Below are 20368 nucleotides of genomic sequence, written 5' to 3'. Positions count from 1 at the left end.
CCACCTGCTAGGAAGAGAATTCCATCATTCCTCACATTCTTCCTTTCCTGCTTGTTCACTGCGCGTTCCCAAGTCAGTAAAAGCGCCTAGCCATAGTTTATACTCCGGGATACAGCCTGTGAATTTCTTCGTGGTTCGAGATTTCTCTGGACTTTCTCCCCAATCCTGAAGTCATCGGCGAAATAACAAGAAACCACAGTGGCGCTACAAGGTGGTATGTAGCTAGTTAGCCAATTTAGCTGCTGTCCCGATTGCAACAGGCTTGCATAGAAAGACGGAACAAACTGCAGCTATCAATGCAATGTAGGTTTGCAGAGTACTATGCAAACAAACAGTTAAAGCGGAGATCGTTAGACTCAGCGTAAAGGTTACTACTGTTACCAAACTTACTCAATAAAAGATAGTTTGTAAATGTAAAGCAACATTTTCTACAACTTTTCTAGGGGTTCATGGCGATGGTTGGCAGTAATTATCTGTTTACTGATCCACGAGTGTAGTGAAGTTTATAGCAGCCTTTGTACATAAAATTACGCAAATAGTTGTGAAATTGTATGTTATTGCTAGCATGGTAGATTGTAATTATAGTCAAAACACGCAACGCTTATCATTTTGTTTTGTTATGTGGTATCCTTGAATGGTGTTAAAAACAGTAAGAAAAAATTCAAAGTTACAGTTGACGACACTTGCCTGAAACGGCAGTTAACGAGTATGTCGGAGTTGTCAAGGGAGATCATTTGTCGCCAAGACGTATCCTGTTAGTTAACCTTAGTTATCTAGGTTATTTGTTAGTTGTGCCCAAGTTTTTAGCCTATGTGGGTAGTCATTTTGTGTTGTTACATTCTCGTTTCATTTGGAACACGTGAAAATATCTAGTACTGATTAAAAGTCGTTTGCCTTCAGAATGTAGTAGGATTGGTATCTCTGGAATGTTGAGTGTGGGAAGCGAAACGACGCGAAACTGCTCTGTATTCTTTCAAGCTTTAGCCTACTTCATTCAGTGATTCTGAAACATTTTCTGACTACAGCTCCTTCATTTTGTCTTAAGACATTTGATTAGATTTCGTATTAAATAATGTGTACAACATTTATATTAACTTTTTTAACGTCAGTTGCATTGCATACGCTCGAGTAACTGAATTGAATGTTACGTCTGTAGATCAGCAAATGGTTGCTAGCTACGCTTCACTTTTAAATAATAGAGAACGCTTTATCTAACTGAACATAACCCACCTCTCACTGGCAGCACTTTGTAAAGTGTCGTTTTACTTACTCACAGGGTCCTTCCAAGAATGGAAACACCTTTGGATGTTCTATCAAGAGCAGCATCTTTAGTACATGCAGATGATGAGAAACGTAAGTTAAAGTGTCAGAGGTCAGACCCATGGCCATTTTAAGTTTCTCTCTCTCTCTCGCTATCCTTGTCTGTCTGTATGTAGGCCTATGTCTCGTTTATGTGCGCGCTATGTGCCTCTGTGGGTGGAAATTCTAACACAGCTATTTGTAAGAGTAACAGTAATGCTTAGGCAAGTAAAGTGTCTGCAGTGAAATTTGGCTGTAAAGTGAACACATGACTGTTTAAGGTTAGATTGCTGGAGAACTGTGCTGATATAGACGCTTACTTTCTCAGCTGATGATCGGGGTGGTTTAGTGACCACACCTTCAGTTTAATTGCCTTTAGTAATATCCCCAGTGCAAGAACATAATGGTTTATACACTGTAGCATATTCCAGAATTACTGGCTTCTTGTTTAACCAGAACCTCAAGCATGTTTTGGCGTAGTGTCGCATTATGGGCCATACACAGTCTTATAAGTGAGCAATATGGCTCCCTGTGCTTTGCTAGTGATTATAAAGTGTAAAGTGTTATTGCAATAACAAAAATGCCAAGTTGCCCACACAGACCATTGTCTATAAGTCATTAATTAAAACTAGAAAAATCTAGGTCTGCCACTGCCACTACATGTTTAAACAGTCTGCATCCAGTGCTTTGGGTGTATGAAAAGCACATCATGACTAAAATGTATAATAATAATAATAATAATAATAATAACTCATTTGGCTTTGCTTTACTGACCCACAAACATACCGTACATTAATGGGGCAAACATATGTCTGGATAGATTTGTAATGATTCAATATTATTGGTATTATTGATATTAAATGTCTTTAAATATGAATATCATTTGCTACTATGGAAATTGTCCCATGGGGATAATAAAGTATTAAATGTATTTGTCTATCTACAGTATCTATTTTACAATTAATACTTATTTTAAGTTGCAAATATACAAAAACATGTACTTTTTATAAAATTAACTTGACAGCCAAGTATGAAAATATCATTTCTGGAGTGAAATGATATTTTCACTCCAGAAATGTCACTTTAACAAAATTGATGAACTTAGTCATGGAAACCATATGGGTCCCCCTTTATGACTCTTCCTAAATGCATGTGTTGAACATTATGATATAATTTGAATTTCAATACTGCATAAGGAAATAAAGTCATAAACACTTAGCTACTTAAATGGCCACAAATGGTCAAATTGACTGCCATATGCTTGATTATTTTGATCACTGCGTGTACCATTATTGCAGAATGACTCCAATAGTACCCGGCTGTAGCCCCGCAGAACAAGCCCTTGGCTGGGCGAAGCCTGCAATAGCTGTCTGAGGTTCTAGGGCCTACCTTGTAGTCATGTAGCGGTTTGAGTTATGAATAGGGTTGGGTACCGAAACCCGGTAGCACTGTGGCACTGGTTCTCATAAGACCGGTACTTACCTACTGGACCCAATCGCAAGACAGACTTCAGTGTTTCGTTTTGGTGCCATCTTCTCTAACGTTACACTCGCTTTGCTGACTTAGTCAATGACAGCAGGTACCATTAGTAAGCTCGCTAACATTAAACTCTGTCAAAATGCCAAAATCGAAACTGTATAAAATGTGGCTGTATTTCCCCCAAAATTATTCAAACAGTGTAATGGTGTCCGCAAAGTTCTTTAAGACGTGCTCTGTTGGCTGAAATAGCATCACATGTGCAGTTCCTTGTGTGACCATTTTGCCTGTGTATCCGAGTATCCTGCAATTGGATACTTTGATCAGATGCTGTTATTGGCAGAAGATGTAGCTAAATGTCCAATGGGAAGAATTATTGATGCGGGACTGGAGCATTTGTAATGATGAAATTGGCAGGAAACAGAAGGAGAAAAATGGAAAATGACACAAGGTTGGGGCTTTATTGTGTGGAAGTGTGAAGTTCTAAGAAGTGAGAATTCTTGTCTGTTACATCCACATCTTGCAAAATTCCTATCTGCAGAAAGGTTGTGCTAAGATTAGGTAATAGATCAATCTTCAATTTAGCCTGATTGAGATGACAGTCACAGGGATAAATAATTACCATATGAATTTGCAAAAAAACTTCTGCTAATTTCTTTAATTTTAATTACATTGGCTCCAGAAAGGACCTGTGTTCTGCTGCTTTTTTATAGGCCTAATTGCAGTGAAAATTGTAATGGTATAGCTTCTGATAGCAGGGTTCGTCTTTTTGCCAGACTGTTGTAAGATATTGTAAAGTAATGACTTTTCAAGTTAGGGAAATGTCTGAATGAAGTGGGTTTGTTTTGAGCATAAGGTATGTAGGAATCTGTGTTGGAAATTTTAATCATAATGCAAGGTAAAAGAGTTATAGGCTACATCTTACTGTATTATGTCACAGGTTTTTTCCCAAAAAGAGTTAACCCAGAGGACCGTATTTTGAAAATGTGTATTTTTCGGAATTACATGTTTGGACCAAACCTGCATTTATAAATGAGGCCATAAACTTGGCACTGCTTGGCAGTGTGCATTCAGATAGGCCCTTTTCCTCCAATATGTTTTCTGATAGCAGTTGAGTTATTCCAGAAACCTTTTAAAAGATTCTGTCTTCTGATACACAACATTATGTAAAATAACGACATTTTAATCAGGCAAATTCACTTTTAAGCATTATAAAAGTGTTATTTTTCTGGAACACTTCCCTTATAAGTATATCCGGTATGATGCAAGTTAGTTTAATATAGGGTCCTGCAGGATGTTTTCATTTTGCTTTGCGCACTGCATGTTCTTCTTGCATGTTTGAGAGGGATTTCCTTCTCCTTCGTAGGTCTTGGTGAAAGAGGAATGGGGAACCTTGCGGTCTCTCCCCCTGCTGTGTTTTTGTTTTGAGCAGCGCTGATGTCACTGTTGTGGTTGCACTGGCCTCTTTGTTTCAGACACAATACACCCCAACCTGTTTCCACAATGGTGCACCAGCATCGCTCACCCAGAAACTCTGCCTGCTTGTTTGCATTTATGACAAACATTCAGAATGCCTGTGCTAGTGAAGCACACAAAGCAGGCTCCCTGACTCTTGGACCTACTTCTTTAGCCTCAATTGCTGCTGTGCGGGTCACCGTGAATAGAGTCTTTCAAATCTGGTAGAGAGCTACGTGAAAGTGACCATCAATTGCTATCAGGGTTAGATGAACTCCGGAGAGGCCTGTGGTGGAATTCTCATGCAGGATAGATTGAAGGCAGGTATGCAGAGACAGCCTGGGCCAGTTACCTTTGTCGCAAACCCTGCAGTCCTTATATTCGACAGTCTACTTTGAAGTTGAAAAAAAATTTAAGTAGTGGGATGAAATGTTGGATTGGTCTCGGTCACTGCAGGGATGAGCTGGATCAGGTGGTGCTGGAATTGGATGAAAACCAAAAGGCCACCAGCCCTCCAACCCTGAAAAAGGGAAAAGGAGCCCAATTAGATTAGCCTCTCTGAATGACTTCTTTCTTTTCCTTCTGGGTGTGAACTGCAGCAAGATGTTATCCTCTTCTGTGATACTGACTTTAACATTCCTTAGCACCCCCCTTTTTGCCATTTCTATCTATGAAGCTGTACTTTGTGAGAGACTTGGTCCATATAAGTCAGTTCTGCTTTGAAATCCTTACAAAATTAAAGAGAGGCAAAACATTTGAGGATCTGCATATCAACAAGATGTAGAAATTGTGGAGAGGAAGGTTAATTGGAAAACGTTTCAGGGTTTCTGTCATTATTCCAGTACTGTCTTTGTTTCGAGCCTTCCAGTATGGCTACTGCAGCATGAACGTCAAACAGGTTGCTGGCCTGAGGTATTGAAAAGGGATAGGTTCCACCTCAGGAAAGTTGAAGTCTTTGCTGCTGCTGTCCTTGTGGCGTACAGGTAACAGATGCCCAAACCTGCCTGGGAGAGTAGGAGTGGCTGTCAGTTGACACAGAAGCTCTTTTGTCAGTGTGGTATAGCTCCCTTTGCTGAGGCAGTTGCTTGCTGTTGTGCTGTGGTTGTCTTTTGTGTTACATGCGCTTTTCTGTCACTCTTTTCTCCTCGTCTCCATTGCAGCCCTAGTGGCATGGTTTTCACACACTAGACTGAGAACATCATTTCCCAGGTGTGTAGTGTTATAAGGGGTAGGAGAGGAATGTCTCGAGGGTGAAGCATTTTTTTGTTTGTTTTTTTGCACCTGCAAGCACATTGCTAACCCCGTTTTTATTGAGGGCGCCTCTGCTTGCTGCTGCACACACTGTTTGATCTGTTAGTGAATTTAGTTTCATTTTTGTAAAATCATGTTCTTTGAAAGTTAATTGCTAAATAAATTGAATTGGTACACAGCAGTTCCCTTTGGTCAAAGTGAACGGTTGGAGAGAAAAAGATTTTTAAAGGCGGGGGAAGGGCAATATATGGACCTACAGAGTAAAATAAGTGTTTCTTGTAAATTTTCTCTCACGAAATTGGTAAGGGCAAGGATAAGACTTCTTGTCAGGTCTTATCCTTGTCCTCTCCCCTGCTATGTACATTATCTGTTAATGCTGATTTAAAGTGCCCTGTTTACTCCTGTGCTTTTATTGAAAAGCCCAGTGCCTTTTGTTTGCGTTGGCCCTGAGCGTGCCATTGATGAAGCACGTTTCAGGCTGCTCCCGTTGTGAGGAGAACATGTTGAGTCATGAGCACCCACCCCAATGCATGGAGAAGAAGCAGAACTGCCCCTATTCTTCCCCAATAGACTGGACTCTCCATGGATATGTGCTGTGCTCTTCATTAATGGGATGAAAATTTCAATAGGGGGCTTCTCTTTTGTTCTCTTTTGTTCTTTTCAGCTGTGTTTGTGTGTGTGTGTGTGTGTGTGGGGTGTGGGGTGTGGGGTGGGGGGGGTGGTGTATGTTGGGGGGCACTGGCCGTAAAGCTTTCTTCATTTTCCGTGTTTGTGTTTGTTTGTTTGTTTGTTTGTTTGTGTGTGTGTGTGTGTGTGTGTGTGTTAGGGGACACTGGCTATAAAGCTTTCTTCATTGTGTGTGTGTGTGTGTGTGTGTGCACGCACACGCACATGCATGTGCACCCATGTCCTTTTTTTGTGTTGCTTATCAGTGAATCTCAAGGTCCCTGGGCTTTTCTAAGAAAAGCAACAATAAAGTGATGTCATTGTCAGCCAATAGCTGGAGTGGGAATAAAGTGTGCGTGTGGGGCTGGATCTGTTACCATTATTAAGAATATTTCCTCGGACAAATTAATGCAGGGCAGCTTACTGAGAATTAAGTAGGTAGGTACAAACTACAGTTCAAAATCTAAATCATCAAATCACAATCTCCACAAGACTTGACAAGGCTGACAGGACCCACAGCTGCAATCACTGAGCAGGTCCTCTGGAGGTCAGAGGTCACTGTGGGCACTGTGACACTGTTTCCCACAGGGCAAGGGGCAAAGGTCAGGGTATGTAGGGAGGGCAAGCCAAGTAGATGGGGGGCTTTCCTTGGCTGTGTTTTGTGTGCTATTGTTTATACTGGGCTTTATTTGAGTGGTGTTTGCCATTTAAGGACTGGTCATCTGGGTTTCAGTTAAAAATGAATAACTTCTCAGGTCCAGCCTATTATCATGTTCAGATACTGGATGCATACATTCAATGATTTTCAATTAGTTCAGCTGTCCCAGAAAACAACCTGATAGTTACTACCCAGCAAGTATTTATTTATTTATTTATTTATTTATTTATTTATTTACTTATTTACTTATTTACTTATTTACTTATTTACTTATTTACTTACTTACTTACTTATTCTTCTTATTAGTATTATTAGTATGTTTTTGTTGAATGCAAATAGACACGATGCAGTTTTAGTTTTGATTTGGTTCTTCAGAGTGGAAGAAAAATGGTTATCCCACTTATTGCTGTCCCTTCTTTGTTTTGATTATTCTGAGCCCTTTGGTGCCAGCCTTGATAATTGTTTGACAGTGAAACAGGCAGCCGCCTTTCCCAGGAACAAAAGTACCTTTCTGGTTTCAAGCTGTTCCAGAAACCATAAACATATTAACCCTTAAACCCTCACTCAAGGTAGTAGCCAACACAAAATGTCTCCAGGACAGAATATCTGAAATTCTGGCCTCTTCAAACACTAATGTCAAAGCTGCACTTCTCTCCTGTTTCAGTTACACAGAAATTGACAAAAAGAGAAATGGGCATTGTTGAACCCTCCCACTGTGTGCATTGTAAACTGAAATCTGATATGGGGCTGGTTTCAGTGTATGGTTACCCATTAAAGGCCTGCAGTATTTTTCCATGAACTGTAGAAATTCAGAAATCTAGAGTAGAAACCTATTGCATTACAATGTGGTTTGAATGACATTAAAGGTGTTAACAATAATGACTGATAGCTTTTCGTGTAGTTTAATTTTTAACACTGAGACCTGAGTCTCAGTTGTATCTGTTTGTTCTAGATTTACGTTTGTTGGTTTTTCAATTCACACAAATATAAGGGATAAAGAAAGGAGGATAAAGACACAATATAGCCATTATTTTTGGTCTTGCGTATCTTCTTGTAAATTTAAATTGTGGTCAACTGAAATATACCCCAAAAGACAGGAAAATTGAATATTTCACCTATGTAATAGTGTCCTGTGAGCAGGAAGGAATCTTGTTGACTCTTCTGTCTACCTGCATATGTGCACCTCTATACAAAACATATCAGTTAAACCACGAAAGAAAATTCTTGGAATTGCAGTGTCGAAAGTCAAAAATGTTGCAAGCCCATTTTATTCTGATAAATTTTTGATAGTGTTGGAAGACTGTTGGAATAACAGACAGTTATTAAGCACGCAATGTACAGCAAAAAAAACCCCATAACTTCTAGTTTTGAAAACTTGTCAATAGTTAACTTTTTTAAGCTTCATAGTAGTAGCTCAGCCATTTCTTGGTAACATATTAAGTATCTGTCTGGTGTGCAAATTGCAATGGATTGTGCGTCTTCCTCGTTACGGTCTGTATTCCCTCAAATGGAGCAGGTACGCCTGGTATACATGTTAGCTTATGGACTGACATTCTAAACAAGCTCTCAGAACGACTGTGTTGGTTTGCCTTGGTAACTGCCACATGCCTTTATGCCTGAAATTCTCTCAGGATTGCATACACAGCTACAGAGTGTTTGGGCCTCTCTGTGCTGAGTGCCCACTACCCAAAGGAAGGGTATACACATCTCACCCTGTAGGGCACTGCTAGGGCACATCTCACCCTGTCGGGCACTGCTAGGGCACATCTCACCCTGTAGGGCACTGCTAGGGCACATCTCACCCTGTAGGGCACTGCTTGGTGTCCTCCAGTAAACTGCAGAGCTGAGAAGGGTGCTCCCAAGGCACAGGCACACATACAGCCAGGACAGACACCAAAATGACCGGCCTATCAATTGTAGTGGATGTTCTCATGATCCTTCAGGGCAGACCAAGTTCTTTTTTTCCTGCTGGTTTTGAAAACAGTTTTTTTAAGCAGGTGTGCTGATGTTTTTATTTAATCTCGACAGGCGGGTTCACCGTAGGCCGCAGTGAGATTTGGAACGTGTGGTAAAAGACGGGGAGACGTGCGGTGCACGCAGAAACGACACGGTGTTTAGGGCTTGTTCTTGTGTCTTCGTGATGTCTGAATACTTAAACTGTGATTTACAGTTGAGGGAACAGGTGAAAACTGCTATCGGCAGAGATCCTAATCACTGGCTGTGATGCGGTTCAACATAAGGAAACTGCAGTTTCAACTGCCAAGAGGTTATCCTTTACTTTCCCTTTGGTGTTACAGTGTTTATTTATATTTATATACAATGTAGCTTAATTGAATAATATAATTTCACAATTGATAAAGAATAAATTAAAAAAATAACAAAATAATCCTGCTTCATTAAAGCACTCTGGTTACAGTTGATGCTTTGCATTTTGACTCTTGTTCAGGCAAATACTGCACTATTAGGTAACTGTGACAAATCACACTGACCCCTTTGAAATGTAACTTGCGCACATAAAAGGACAATTTGCACCTTGGCTGTTTCCTTCTTTAGAAACTGAAGACAGTCTATAATTTATATGTGAGCACAGTTTAAAGTTAGCCCAGACACTAATGATCACTTGCAGCATTTAATTACCTTCCTTTAAACCAGTCACCACTGTGGCTTCACCCACAGATATTTTTCATGTTTAGTTTGGAATGTGTTTTTTTCCCCCCTTCCAGAAGTGTCCTTCTTTGGGACTGTGTGTGGGCTACTCTTTCCTTTATTTAGGAATTCTAAGCATTTCCATTGCATCACATTTGACTTCAGCCTCCTTCAAAATATGGCCTCCTTCAAAATATGGCCACAACAGGTTGTAAGCATGTGTGTGCACTGTGCTGGTGCTCTTATCGTATTTTCATAATGAGAAAAGCTACACATTAAGTGTCATGCGTGTTATCACTTAAACGTAATGTAATTGAGTTCAGAATATTGCAAAGGGAAATTGAAATATACTGGATGAAAGTAACTGCTCTCAAGGGACAAATATTTAATAGCCTATTTCCTATTGCATAGTGTGCTGACTACGAGAGCTCTACTGCATTGCATCTTTTGGACTTGCATAGTAAGGTCTTTTTGTTCTGTGCTAAGCCCTAGTAACTACTGTAATGTGACTCCATATTGTATGTGCAGTAAGCCATTGCAATGCATGTGATAACATGCAAATGTAATGGATTTGCATTAAAACGACAGCACAGAACAATATTTGTTGCAGTCAGTTTCTAACCAAGAAAATAGGCCTGTTTTCTTGGTTAGCAAATAACTACTGTGTCAGGACTGCATCTTTTTCAGAAAGGAGTGCCTCTGGGATTCTGAAGGAAATGGTTTGGTTCATAATAGAAATAGGTTTATGAGCTGAAACAACAGTAAGATGAACAGCCTCTGTTAGTGTGCCCCCCCCCCCATTTAAAATTTATGGCATTGAACGCCAGTGCTCTCGAGTAGCTGTCTCCTCACACCTCAGCCTTGTTCTGTGTAATTTAATGATGGAGTTTCCCCATGTCAGCACCACCTCATGCCTCATACACATATTTTGTTTACAGAGAAAAGGTCCTGGCAGTTTTAGACTTAACCAGGATACGATCTGCCCTAACTGACATGGCTTGTAAATCTTCACCAAAGTTGAAGCCTGCCTTGGCCGCTGGCCAGGAATGCACTTTGACTTATATCCTGGATCAGCATTAAGAACGGGTAGCTGCAGCCGCCTTCCCCCCCCCACCCACCCAAGCTCCTTTTTGGGTGGGCAGACATCTTAAAGGGCAGATTGGGGAGGATGGGGGTCTGAATTAGGAATAGTGAGTGCTGAGGCTCATATCAGTACCCCAGAGAGAGAGAGAGGTGGGGGCTGGGGGAGAAGGGGGGGGGGGTCAGAGAGTGCAAACTGCAGCTGTCTCACTGTATCTGGGATACCGTGAGCTCTGTTGCTTGTGAACCGTCAGGAATGCAATCTTCTGAACACCAAGCATCTTATTAGACAGCAAGGGTGTCTGTGGAATTATGGGCAAGAGGCGGGAGGGGGGGGAGAACAGGACACACTTTGGCCTCTGTTTAGGAGTACAGTGCAGCAGGATCCAGGAGAGTCTGTTTGGAGTAACACATGCAGGGAAACAGGCGGGGCCTCTTCCTGATCTGGTTTCACCCACCAGTGCCTCCCTCCTCTGCCTCCTGTTGCACTGGCACTGAGGTCCTGTCTCCCCGCAGGAAGTATCGCATTACTTTTCCAAAACAAAGAGAACAAGGGATACCCACAGAGGAAAGAGCTGTCTCACGTGTTCTCACCTTTTTGAGCCATTATCTGTCATACGGAGTCCTTCTTTAAACACAGACAAATTGGCTGCTGGTGTCCAGTGACTGCAGTTGCATAATGTTTCTGCGGAGTGCCAACTGGGTGTGGAATTTTATATGCCCATATTTATATGGACAGGATGCCTATTGGAGGAACTGATTTATATCCTGCATGCTAAATACAATAGTCAGGTTGAGTATTATGTATTTGAATGTTAGCATATCTTTATTAAAGCGATAAGCTGATCGTTACACATTCCACTTGATTTCAGAAAAATGTCCTGAGCTTCAGGCCCTGTTTAAGGTTTCTGCCTCCTGCATGAAATAACCTCCCCACTGTGAGACTAGAGGATCTTTTTTTTTGGGTAAGATTTCATCCTTAAATATAGTAGACTTTCTGGGCTATTTTGATAATATTTCAGTTTTTGTGTGTGTTTTTGACTGGCCCAGACAGTTTTTGTGTGTGATGAAGGATATTTAGATATTTAGAAGTATCTCACAACCTCTCAGCTTTACAGTGCCAGGTGTAAGGAATTGGGGGGTTCCTAGACTAAAGCCAGGAAATGCCATTTGAGTTCACTCCAAAGCAGAGGCAATGCACAACGACATTGTTACCAGAGGCTGTACATATAACAGATTCATTTCATAGCATTTACTCACAATTGTACACATACAGTGAGCCCTATAACATTTGTGACAAAGACTGTTTTTTTCACTCCAACCCTAACAAAGCACATCTCATTCAACAGCTAGTGATCTTGTTAAACTGCTAATTAGTAGAGCGTGGTGTGCCAAATTATGGTTGAAATGAAAACCTACAGGATGGTAGATCTCCAGGAACAGGGTTGGTTACCACTGCTGTATAAGAATTGGTGTTCCCAGCATATATGTGGGTTTACACTATTATAGAATCCTCAGTTCAAAAGGTCACAGAAAAAGGAAAAAAAGAAAAAGGTGACAATCTCTGACAGAAATGTCATTCACCGCAAGATTGCTTATCATCCCTCCCGAGCTGCTACTTCATAAGAAGTTACTCTCGGATACTCGGGGCACCAACAGGGTATGACCCTTTCGTGGGTACCCCCAAGGGAACTTGTCTTCACAGGACGCCAGTCAGACAGCTGTCCAAACTTGTTCCAGTGAAAATGGCCTGGCCCAGCATTGTCAGGGTGGTGTTTTGTTTTCCAGAGGAAACAGAATGAGCTGAAGGTGACTTCAGTCACATCCTTTTCACTGTTAAGCAGGCCATTCCACCCCCCAAAAAAAGGTCAGGACATCTGAGATATTTTGGCTCGGTGCGCTATGCATGCTGTGATGGTAAAACTGAAAGTCTGCCGTTCTGTGCTGATGATTTGTGAACGTTTACGCAGTGGGTGTTGTTGAGCACTAATGCTGTGGAACAGCTTGGACTTGTGTATATGAAGGCGGTCTATTATTCTGCATTAATATGGGGTGCTCACACTGTGAGGCTTTGTTTATTCTGCTGTATGTAAAACTGTATCCTTGTTCCCTACTGTGGAAATGTACTGAATTGTTGTATAATCATTAATCACCTTGATGTTCTGTTGCTCAACACCGAGTCAGCTGTACTGTGAACACAGTGGCCATTTTTTTGTCATTTCCTTTAGACAGAATGCATTTTATTATTAGAATCACAATTTAGCAATGCATTAACTATCATTACTGAGTGCTAAGTGCCTGCAATTGCATTTTTGCTATTCTGTGTGGCTTCAGTAAATAGCAAGTCTGCCCCATAAGTACTAATACTCTGGGCTGTTTGCTGTGCTTCCCACTCTTCAGGTGATTATAAATTTCAATTTGCAACCATTTTCCAATAGGAAAGTATACTGGAAGGACAATTTAGGCTAAGATCTGGGAACCAATTCCCAACCAATTCCCTCAAAAAGGGAGCTGGTGCATGGAAACTGTAGATAATAAATTCAGAACTGTTGTTGGTTTCATAAACTGAATATATGTTTTCATTCATCATATAAGCCTATCCGTATGACTTAGGATACTTAAGTAGCAGTAAAACTGACCACTTCTCACTCCAACTTCAAAAACATGGTCCGTAATATTTTAAGCAACCTATTGTCAGTTTTTTTCATCATCAAATGATTTGGAATATTTTTAAACTGTGTGTCTGCAGTGCCAAACCTGCTTTTCTCTGCTTTGCTTTAATGACACTTGTACAGTTCATTGCTCTGGTACTGTCTCATCCTGTCAGTCATCCATATTTTCTGTCTAATGGTACCATAAATGTGCATTTCCATAAACTGCAGAATCAGCTGTCGAACTCAACTGTCTCTGTCTTATCAGCAGGTTTGTGCATTTGCCCTGTCGTCATACTGAAAAACGTGATCTTTGCTGATCCCTCGCATGTAGAGTTTACCCTCAATCGCTGTATTGTACTTTAGCACTTTAGCTGTGTGTTCTGTTCACACGCTGTTGATTGGGCCAGTCACACAACTGTTGACTGAGCCTTCCCAATTATACAGTGTTTGTGGGTCCTTGTTGTCTCCTTAAACTACCCACAATTGAAGACAATGGATTAAGCAGCTCACTGAATAGGGCCAGTGTTCAGACTTGGCTTGGATATTCCACAGAGTGTGTGAAATATGAGACAATGACTCATTAAAACCAATGAGAACCATTTTCTTTAGTATTGAACAGGGTTAGGAGGGGGAGCTGGGTGAGGTGCAGAGCGGGGGGGGGGGGGGGGTTAGGCCCTTGGTTTGTGTGAATAGACCCTTCTAATCTCCTTTGCAAGTGAGAGTAAAGTTAGAGTAAGGGCTGTAATTTCAGTGATGAGAGAGGTCAATTGAAAACTGTGGAATTAATTTAAATAATCCCTTTGCTGTACTATTGAGTTACATCCTTGGCCTGTATTAAGTTTAGAATGCTGTGGTCTACTGAAGGTTACCAGGGTTAAACATTTGGAAAATCACTAGCAAATGGGATTTCACCTAAAAATGTGTGTTTTTTGGTTGGGTGGGGTATCCACTGTACACTACCTCTACATTATTAGTAATAATTTATTTGGCAGACGCTTATTTATGATGGCATCTGTAGCTTATATTAAAAAAGAAACAATTTCAATACCAGACATGTACTCCAACACATGTCCTAAGTATGCATATTGGGGATGCTATTTGTGGTGTCAGTTGTTTTGTAAAGACTTCTGGGTTTTCCAGAAAGTCGTGCCACACCGCCACAGATGGAAACAGAGAGGGACCCTGTTTACATGTTTTCTATAATTACTATGACACTGTGTGTGTGTGTGTGTGTGTGTCTGTCTGTCTGTCTGTGTCTTGTCTGTCTGTTTGTCTGGGTGCCTGTGTGTGTGCGTGTGAGGATTGTGGTGTGTGTACAGGCTCCACTGCAGGGCCAGTGAAGCTCAGGCAGTTGCATTATTAGTTGTAGCACGGCCAAGCGAATGGATTGGTCGACAGGGGCCTTGCAACCATGGCAACACTGTAGGGCTGAAGTCGTCAGCTAAAGGCTGGCTGCTTGCAATTTGAGCATGTTTTAATCTTGATTTTTTTTTTTTGGATTAAAATCAAATCCTTGACTTGGCATAAGCAGATATAAGCATGCCAATTACAACACAAATCAAACTCTTAAAATCATTTCAAATAAAAAATAATGTATTTCATTTTTCTAAACTTTGACACTAATGGACAGTATTAGCACATTATTTATATTTAGGCTTTGAATGCCTTTTTAAACATAGGTTAGTGAATAAACCTTTCCTTTCTGGTATTTTCAGAGTGAAGTTTAAAATGGCTTAGCACATCTTCTTTGTATTGTGCTAAACAAGCCAAACAATATGTTCTGCAAATATGATTCTTTTGATATGTCCGGAGTCTCTGTGTGTTCTACAGATTGAACTGTAAGTTGCATTGGAGTGCTTTTTACGTTAAGGTAAAGGGAGTGGAGACAGAATATGTAGCAGGAGACAAAAGGTAAATCGACACTGTTTTCTGTTTTGAGGTTGAAATAAGTGCCACACCCTGCTCATTATCTCGGCCCATTATCTCTACCCAAATTCACCTCAAGGGAGTTGTTTCTCCGGTCTGACAATTTCTGTTTTTCTATTTTCTGTTTGTGATCAGTAAGATTATGAATATTGGTAATGATGTAAATAACTTTACATTAACAGATTGTTCAGGCTCTGTATACAGTGTGCATGTAACTACCTGTTTTACCTGGAAACCCAGTAAAATAATAAACTGGAAACAGAACTGTGTTGAGTGTTCCTTTTGTGTGTGAGAAGTGCACCTAATAGCTCAACTTGCCTTTTTCCCATTGTGAAAGTGTGTAGGATGCGGAGGGGAGAGCTTTTAGCAAGCTGCGACATGAAATATAGTCCGAACTGTAGGACAGAATAATAAGGAGGCGCAGTTTGAATTAAGTGCTAGCTTTTGGATCAGTAGTTGCAGTTATTTTTACCTGAAATGCATTATTCACAACCTTTTATGTTCTTTCTGGGAACAAGTGGTCATAGGCTTTTATAATTTTTTCAATACATATTGAGGCTACGGTGGAAATACTTCCCTTGGAAATGGAAAATTGTATAGAAACATGTCAGATTATGTTCATGTGAGTTTTTCATTTTTTTGTGGGGGGTATGTCTTGATATGTGGTTGTCTTGACCATTGACTGTAAGGACTTCACAAAAATGACAGGTTACATAAACATGAAATTAAATAGTTTCAGGAACAGTCTTGCATTACACCCAAAATGTAAGTTTAAATTAATTTGAGATATCATGACTTAAGTATTAGATACTTTCCCTTGGATTACATATAACATTTAAGAATGATCAACAAATAAGAGACATCTGGCTTTTAAAAATATGAATATGAAGTGTTCAAGTTGCCAGTTAAATTGTTTATATAACCAAAGCACTGTTAAAATAAATGTTTGTTGAACTTGAAATCAAGAGATTTATTCTCTCCTAAAGTTTATATTCAAGTTTTAAGATTATTAACTGAAATTATTTCAAATGTTAGGTGTGGGGGAGTGAGTCTTTGTTAGTGCTTGAACCTTGAGGTCTCAGAAGTGGTTGGGGTTCATCTTCAGTAGGGGAAAGGTCAGCTGCTCTGTTTAACTGTTAGACATGTATTTGTATGTACCTTTTCATGCAGACTGAGGAATCCCCGAGTTACCTGTTCTGCAGTTCTTTTGTGTCTACCATTTGGACTGGGCTGGAATCAGCAGCTGTGCATGTACTCAGGAACCCTTTTGTTTTGCAAGACTGTGGGAGCTTTCTCCTCCAGACTCTCCTGTGAGAACGTAAAGGACAGTTTAAATAATTGTTTGACTCTCAAGCGACCCTGTACCACTCCCACTGCAGGAAAACTGCAGTGCAGGGCAAATCGGCAGAGATGTCTCCCTGTACATCACAACTGCCAACACTGATCTCAAGCAATTCTGTTTCTGAAGGATTCACTGATGAAGGATGAATGGTTACTGTGCTTACTTCGCTTCTGTAAAGTTAGAAATGGAGTCAGAAAGCTGTTTTTATAAAAAAAACATGGCTGTTTAGAAATTGGCGTTGAAGGTGTAGCTTTGGAGTTGCTTGTGTTCGGGCATGATCTATTCGGTTCTTTGGTACTGGTGTAGTTAAAACGGCTTTCAGGACAGGAACAGACTTGTGCTCAGTCAATCAGATTCCTTCAAAAGCTTCAGCCAACTTGTGAGATTTGTGCCAGGTTTTGAAAGCCACGACTGACACTGGTGGGGTGACACAGCTCAGGAGGGTTGCCGGTTCGATCTCCCGCCCTGGGCGTGTCAAACAAGTGTCCCTGAGCAAGACACCTAACCCCTAATTGCTCCAAATGAGCTGATTGGTACCTTGCATGGCATCCTTTCACCGTTGGTGTGTGAGTGTGTGTGAATGGGTGAATGAAAGGCATCAATTGTAAAGCGCTTTGGATAAAAGTGCTACATAAATGCAGTCCATTTACCATTTACACTAAATCTGTCCTTTGTATGCATATCCTCACCCTGAGCTCATTTGCACTTACAGGCCAATACAAGGTTGAAGGAATGGAATTCTAATGATTACTCTCTTGCTGCTTATAAATGGACAAAATGAAAATAAACAAGAGTATTTATCTTAATGAGTAAATAGTTGCTTGCAGCTTCAAATGGTGTAAAATCCATTGCATAAGCCAGCTGGAAATGTTTACAGTTGTAATCATTTTGTAAGGCTTTCTATTAGATCAAGCTGATAAATCAACAATTGGAGGAATTCAAGGATACATGCAGAGCTTGCATTGACACTTGAATAGTAGCGCTGGCATTGTTTTAGCTCACTGAAATAGGCAATTTATTATTTTTTCTTAGATTGTACCACTAGAGGACAGTATAGTATCATTACAGACATTTTCACTTGCGACATCATTGCAATTGATTGCTTTAAATCGGTCGATAATCGTCAATGGAATAGCATGTTTATCTTATAATATTCTGATGATTCTCTTATTCTTAGGAATAATAACTGCTGGTTATGTCTGTGTAGATAGGCTGCATTTGAATGTGTTTAAAAATTTCATTTTTCTAGCAATGACTATACTTTCTTTTCAGGAATATTTTCAATGTAACTTGCATGATTATACTAGAAACCATATTCATTTCAGCGAACTTTAGTATCATTTGGTTATTGAAATTTTACATTAAATCTTATTTTGTATTTCTATATGCAAATGTTATTTTCAGTACATCTTAAGAGTACCTATTCTAGTATAGACGCGTCTCTTCTGTTGTGTTTAGATTGGTATTGGTATTGCAGCACTGAAACTAAAATAAGTTCAGGATTTTATGTGAAATATGAACTATAGTTGGAAGACAATTCAATTGTACATTGTAAACTGTTATCTGTTTGTAGCTAAGCAGGATTGAAAAGCCCTGAATAGACGTCTTTGTATTTTATTTAGCGAAGGCTGTAGCCTACTGCTTCCTGTCACAGAATTTTGACATAGCCCCTCCTTGTTTTTGCCTCCCCTTTTCTGATTTCTCGTGTTCGCTCTGGCCCTCGATGCATTGGGAGGCTGATCTTGTACAGAAAAAATCCCTGACATTTGAGGCGCTCGAGGGATTTACCGAGCATGCCCAGTGGCCGAAGCCTACATAGAGGAAACGGGTGCACATACGAGTCATACCAAGCATAGCCTGCGTGTCAGTGCAGTCTACTTACAGCGGGCTGTGAGGAGAACTGGCGCGACCCTTTTGTCCCAAAATACGTACTTTCGAAACCCTTAAAGTTGTTGAAGCGTTTTAAACTTTTACGGGGAACTTTTTAGATCCATACTTTACTATAAAGGTTCAACCCTTGAGGGGTTGCAGTTTTGTTTTGCTCTGAGAAAAGTTAAAGGCTGGGCCTTTAGCTGTCTGAGTTGAATTCTCGAAAAGCTGACCGGTCGCACCATTTCTCACTCTGCCTTGGTTGGAAGCAAACAAGCGGGTCTTTTTTGCTAAACCAATAAATGCTTCTTACGAAAATGGACCTGTTGAACTACCAGTACCTGGACAAAATGAACAACAACATTGGCATACTTTGCTACGAAGGTAAATAATTTTGTTATTCCTCTAAATAAAACGCCCGTTCAAAGTTTTACTTGTTGCCTACTTGTTGGTAATTTTCCTTTTATTACATTTTGGTATTGTCTGAAAATTTGTGAATATACTAGCATGGTGATATTATCATATAATTCGAGTGACGTAACTAATGATAGCCGGTCCAATATAGCTAGTTGTATCAGTGGGAAGTTGTATTGAATGGGTTGCGTTTTCAACTAAATTTCGTTTCTAGTTGTTTTTGTTTTGTTTGATAAATAGACCAATGAAACTTGTGCCGTGTTTCCATTAGCTAACTTGTGAACTCACTGGGGAGCCACGGTACGTTGTGAGCTACAGGTTATTGCCTACTTTAGGTTTTTCAAAAAACTGAAAAATCGTATAACCACGGCGCTACTCGGCAACAAAAGGCTTCCAGCGTCTGGTTTGCAATTCTAGTCGATGGCACTGTTTGGATTAGGGGCGGATACTAGTGTCTGGGCTATTTTTCGATTTTCGATTCTTAGGATAAATATGCTAGTGTTGGTGGGTGTAGTATGGTGGTAAAAATGAAATCGGTACAATAACAAGAAAATGGAAAATATAATATTTTTTGAGTGCAATGTAGGCGAATGGTAAAACCTGTTCCTTAGGACAGAAATGTTGCTAAAACTGAGATGGTCAAATTCATCGTGGTCGTGGTAGTTACACTGCGTTTCGTGGACATGGCCATTGCCTTGAGCTAAAGTTTTTACCGTGCATATATTGGTACGTGCAAATCGGGAAAACTGGAATGGCTCGGCTGCAACATAGAGAGAGAAAGGCCTAACTGATTAAATTTGGCAGAATAGTTGCTTTCTGTTGGAACCATACCGTTGTCGAAGTGGATTTCGAGGTTAGGCCCAACTTTTCCAAAGTTTGGAAACGCTTAAGAGAAGGCTAACGTCACTTGCCATTTTCAGAGGAGTTACCCCTGCTGAGGCCCATATGGTTTCTTGTGCCGTGCTTTGTCTTCCATATCAATGTTGTTCTGAAAAGTGCACCGGGTTATTCAGTGATGGTCCTTTTTTTCTGTTAATGCGTCGGGCCATATTGGCAGGCTTTAATAAATGAACAGAATGTTGATTTGGAATGTGAATGTAATATACTGGACTAGGACGTTTCTAGTCGATCGAAACTGTTGTCGGTGATGCTTTAATTGCGTACAGCAATTTTAAGTGATGTGCCTGCTTCCTGTTTTATTTGCATATCAAGCTCTGCTTCAGTGAAAATGTTTAATGAGTGGCATAATTACGTAGCTCCTCCTTCTGGTTGCACACTGAATTGTAGAGGCACCATGAGGCCAACTTTTCTGGAATAGTCGTACTCCTTATGCATATTCTCTTTATGCAATGCTATTCCCAGTGTTTGGGTATTTTCGTTTTTTCAATTAATAAAGGTATGGGAATAGTTGCAGTGATCCCGGTGTGTGTGCGTGTGTCTGCGCGTGCGCGCGCTTGTCTGTTTATAGATGGTGTGGGGGGGCGGGGGGATCGGGGGGTGAGCACATTCCATGTGTGACCAAAGACGATACCTATGTTAAGCATTGGCCCGCATTGCTATGTGCCGTGTAGTTTTGCATGTTGTAATGCAGCGGACGGTTTTAGCGGTGTGGGCTGTAGATAACGGTCGTAT

General features: G+C 40.5%; 1 protein-coding gene across 5 annotated transcripts in view; it reads left to right on the top strand.

Moving 5' to 3' along the window:
- The window catches only part of vgll4b (vestigial-like family member 4b), a 40741-nt gene continuing 20373 nt past the window's right edge, over positions 1-20368 (top strand). The window contains exons 1-2 of one of the 5 annotated variants that reach the window (XM_064305371.1): positions 1-211; positions 1277-1353. In XM_064305371.1, the coding sequence (XP_064161441.1) occupies positions 1290-1353 (64 nt within the window). In that variant the 5' untranslated portion in view covers positions 1-211; positions 1277-1289. Of the gene's footprint in view, positions 215-1276; positions 1354-18215; positions 18707-20368 lie in introns of those variants that run through there. The other 4 variants (XM_064305370.1, XM_064305373.1, XM_064305369.1 and 1 more) reach the window with 4 other exon arrangements.

Source organism: Anguilla rostrata, chromosome 13, assembly GCF_018555375.3.
Source record: "Anguilla rostrata isolate EN2019 chromosome 13, ASM1855537v3, whole genome shotgun sequence".
Taxonomy (NCBI): Eukaryota; Metazoa; Chordata; class Actinopteri; order Anguilliformes; family Anguillidae; genus Anguilla; species Anguilla rostrata.
Note: the sequence above shows the minus strand (reverse complement) of the source record. Positions and strands in the feature narration are given on the sequence as shown.